This window comes from Plectropomus leopardus, unplaced genomic scaffold (assembly GCF_008729295.1).
Source record: "Plectropomus leopardus isolate mb unplaced genomic scaffold, YSFRI_Pleo_2.0 unplaced_scaffold15096, whole genome shotgun sequence".
Taxonomy (NCBI): Eukaryota; Metazoa; Chordata; class Actinopteri; order Perciformes; family Serranidae; genus Plectropomus; species Plectropomus leopardus.
The window spans coordinates 1-3,161 of record NW_024616163.1 but is presented as its reverse complement, the minus strand read 5'-3'; the positions used below and the strand labels follow the sequence as shown (position 1 = coordinate 3,161).

General features: G+C 44.1%; 1 protein-coding gene across 1 annotated transcript; it reads right to left on the bottom strand.

Annotated features, from left to right (window-relative positions):
• Positions 1-64: 64 nt before the first annotated feature.
• Positions 65-3,145, bottom strand: LOC121964294 (FRAS1-related extracellular matrix protein 1-like; the record flags this gene model as incomplete). Its single annotated transcript, XM_042514508.1, has 4 exons — positions 3,076-3,145; positions 2,774-2,982; positions 436-529; positions 65-317 (listed from the first exon to the last, which is right to left on the bottom strand). Coding segments are annotated over exons 2-4 (454 nt in total), but the record flags the coding sequence as incomplete, so codon positions are not given.
• Between the last annotated feature and the right edge of the window lie 16 nt (positions 3,146-3,161).

The window sequence follows — 3,161 nt, the reverse complement described above, 5'->3', positions numbered from 1 at the left end:
GACATTGGTAATGCATTTTATTGGTCCCAGAACAGTCACTAACTCCTCAACCTTACCAACCCACCTGTGTGTCTGTAGCTGATGATCCCTGCAGTGATGTCTGCCTGGATGAAGCCATCAACCACTACAGAGTTCCGGAGCACCACGCCGTGATACGGCTGCCGGGCAATCAGGAAGGCCAGGCTGCTGTTGTCGCTGTCGGCATCAGTGGCGTAGATATACTCAGCTGTGATGACTATTTCCTGTCCCTCTGCACAGCTGAGAACTGGTTTCAAACCAGCAGCCAACACAGGGACCTCATCATTGATGGGCAACACCTGGAGATAACATGTAGTTGCTTAGTAAAACAATGCATGCTTGAGTTTTTACTTTCTTTTCTCACCACAGAGAAAGACTGAGAGTAGAAAGCCAATAAAGGTTGTAAAGTTGTGTCACCTTTACTTGCAGAACAAAAGTGACTGAGTTGGTGCCATCTGTTGCAGTGAATTCAAGGCTGTCCTCTACAGTTTCTGAGCTGTCGTGATTGTACCTGATAGATAATGACAGACAAAATGAAAATTCTCTGAGTGAGGAAATAAGCATAAGTCTGACATGTGATTCCAATGAAAAAATCTGTACTAAACAGTTTTGGTATCTGATTACTTGTTGCCAGCTCCCACCATCCATCCTGAAAAAAAATTCAAAAGAAAAGAAATCTAGCTGGTGACACTTGGCAAGAATGTTTATCTATAAACTTACACTGCTTTTTTAAGAACACATGGTGATAAATTATATGATCAAAAGTTTCATTGAGGGTCGCCTGGAGGCTCAGTGGATAGAACAACACCCCATGTATACAGGCTGTGTCCTCGCCGCCACAGGTTCAAGTCCGGCCTCAGCCCTTTGCTGCATGTCTCCCCCTTTCACGCTCACATTGTCCTGTCAATTAAAGACAACAAAAGGCCCAAGAAATAATCTTGAAAAAAACAAAAAAAACCCTTTAACTGATCTTACTATATTATTGACAGCCACAAGCACTAAAGACAAGTATACACCATGCAATTTTAGCCTGATTTTGACATGATCTTTTACCTACACAACTCATTTTAGAGCCAGACCAAATTTCAGCCTCACGGAGGCCAGGTTGGTTGAGCTTTCACTATTGCATGCATGTCTCTTTGATGTTTCCTCCTCTTCCAAGTGCGCTTATAGGGCCGATGGGAGTGGAGGTGGATTTTCTTTCTACACCTTACAATGTGTTTTGCCTAAACCTAATCATCCAAGACTTTTTTGTTTTTTTAAAGATTATTTTGGGGGCTTTTATTGCCTTTAATGGACAGGACAGTTTAAGCTTGAAAGGGGGAGAGAGAGAGAAAGAGGGTGCGACATGGAGCAAAGGGTCAAGGCTGGAATCGAACCCACGGCCACTGCGGCGAGGATACAACGGGGCGCCGCTCTATCCACCAAACACCCCATCTGTGACTTTTTTGTCTAATCCTACCCATCATGACAGTTGCATTTGTTTTCATGTGCCGTTGTGGAAATATAATGTCTGTGCACTGACATCACACCGTGTGCATTTGTTGACATCACGGTAATGACATCACAGAAGCGACATCTCGGTAACAGCATCCCAGAAACAGCATCCCAGTAACGGCATCCTGTAGTGCAAACAGCTGATGCAGAAGGTTACCTTCAACATCATAAATAGACGCGTGATGAGTTAGGTTGAGAACGTGTTGCACTGAGACCTAAATACCTGCAGAGCTGGCCTGACACGCCAAACCTAACCAAACCAAGCTAAGCCAGCAGATGACTGCCAAAAAGGGGTACTTGTGATTTTTAAAGATTATATTTTGGGCATTTTCATATTTATTGGATAGGACAAAGCAACGGCATGAAAGGGGGAGAGAGAGGGGATGACATGCAGTAAAGGGCAGTTAAGTAAAGTGGGCCGCTGCGGCAAGGACATTGCCTTCATCCATGGAGTGCCTGCTCTATCCACTGAGCCACCGGACACCCCAGGTACTTGTGATTTTTACTTTTCTTTTAGCTCCGTGTAAGTCTTTACCAACTCGTGAGAAAAGTATCTGGCAGTTTGATTGCCAAAGGATAAGCGATAATAACTTGACAACTTGATGGATGTTGATGCTGTGTTTCGCTCTGCCCTCTAGTGCTGAAAAATCACTGAAAGTAATTTTGAGCCAAAAACCGTTATGGCTGTCCCCAGTTTATTACATACCGCTGTACAATCTAATGCAATCCATCAGCCCTCTGTGAAGTTTGGTGTGAAGATTTTGTTGACATAGTGTCAGAGAGGAGTATATTAAATGAATTGCACTTGTATAGTGCTTTTCTAGTCTTCTGACCACTCACAGCGCTTTCACCCATTCACCCATTCACACACTGGTGTACAAGGTGCCACCTGCTACTCTCAGTAGCCATTCACATGCATTCACACTTGCAGCATCAGGCTTTTTCAGGCATTTTTTTGGATTCATCATCTTGCCCAAGGATATTTTGACATGTTGATTGGAGGAGCCAGGGACTGAACCCCTGACCTTCTGATTAAAGGACAACCTGCTCTACCTCTAAGCCACAGCTGCCCAATTCTATACTTTTTCTTTAGACTGTAGTTTATCAGTTGTAGAAGTACTGTTGTATTGAACTGAGAAAAATGTCTCCAAGTATGTGAATATGCTTTATGACTACAACGTTTTTATCCATATGTATTTAGAGTTATTGGCGTAAAGCTGACATAAAACGAAGAAACAAATGAAGGAAGGTGTCTGACCTAATTTGAAGGCTTCTTAGGTCTTGCACAGTGAAAGTGTGCCCTGGTTTTAGTGGAAGGCTGCCCAGCTGCAGAGCTCCATGCTGTGGCTCCCTCTGAAGCTTCATCCGCAGGGCTTCTTCGCTAGAGTCCACGTCTGACAGCAGTAAGTGTTCAGGGCCCAGCCTGCACTGTCCTCCCTCATCTACTGTGAGAGGACTGGTAATGACCTGAAACAGAACGCATCAACATTCTTTCCATATATTCACTTATTCACATGGAAGAAATGAAGTAGGTGTGTTTGGTGCAGTTCTCTTTCTCACCTGTGGTGGCTGGTTATCCACCGGTATCACAGTGACGTTAAAGCAGATCCCAGTGACAGTTTTGCCCAGGTGGTTGGTTACAGAGA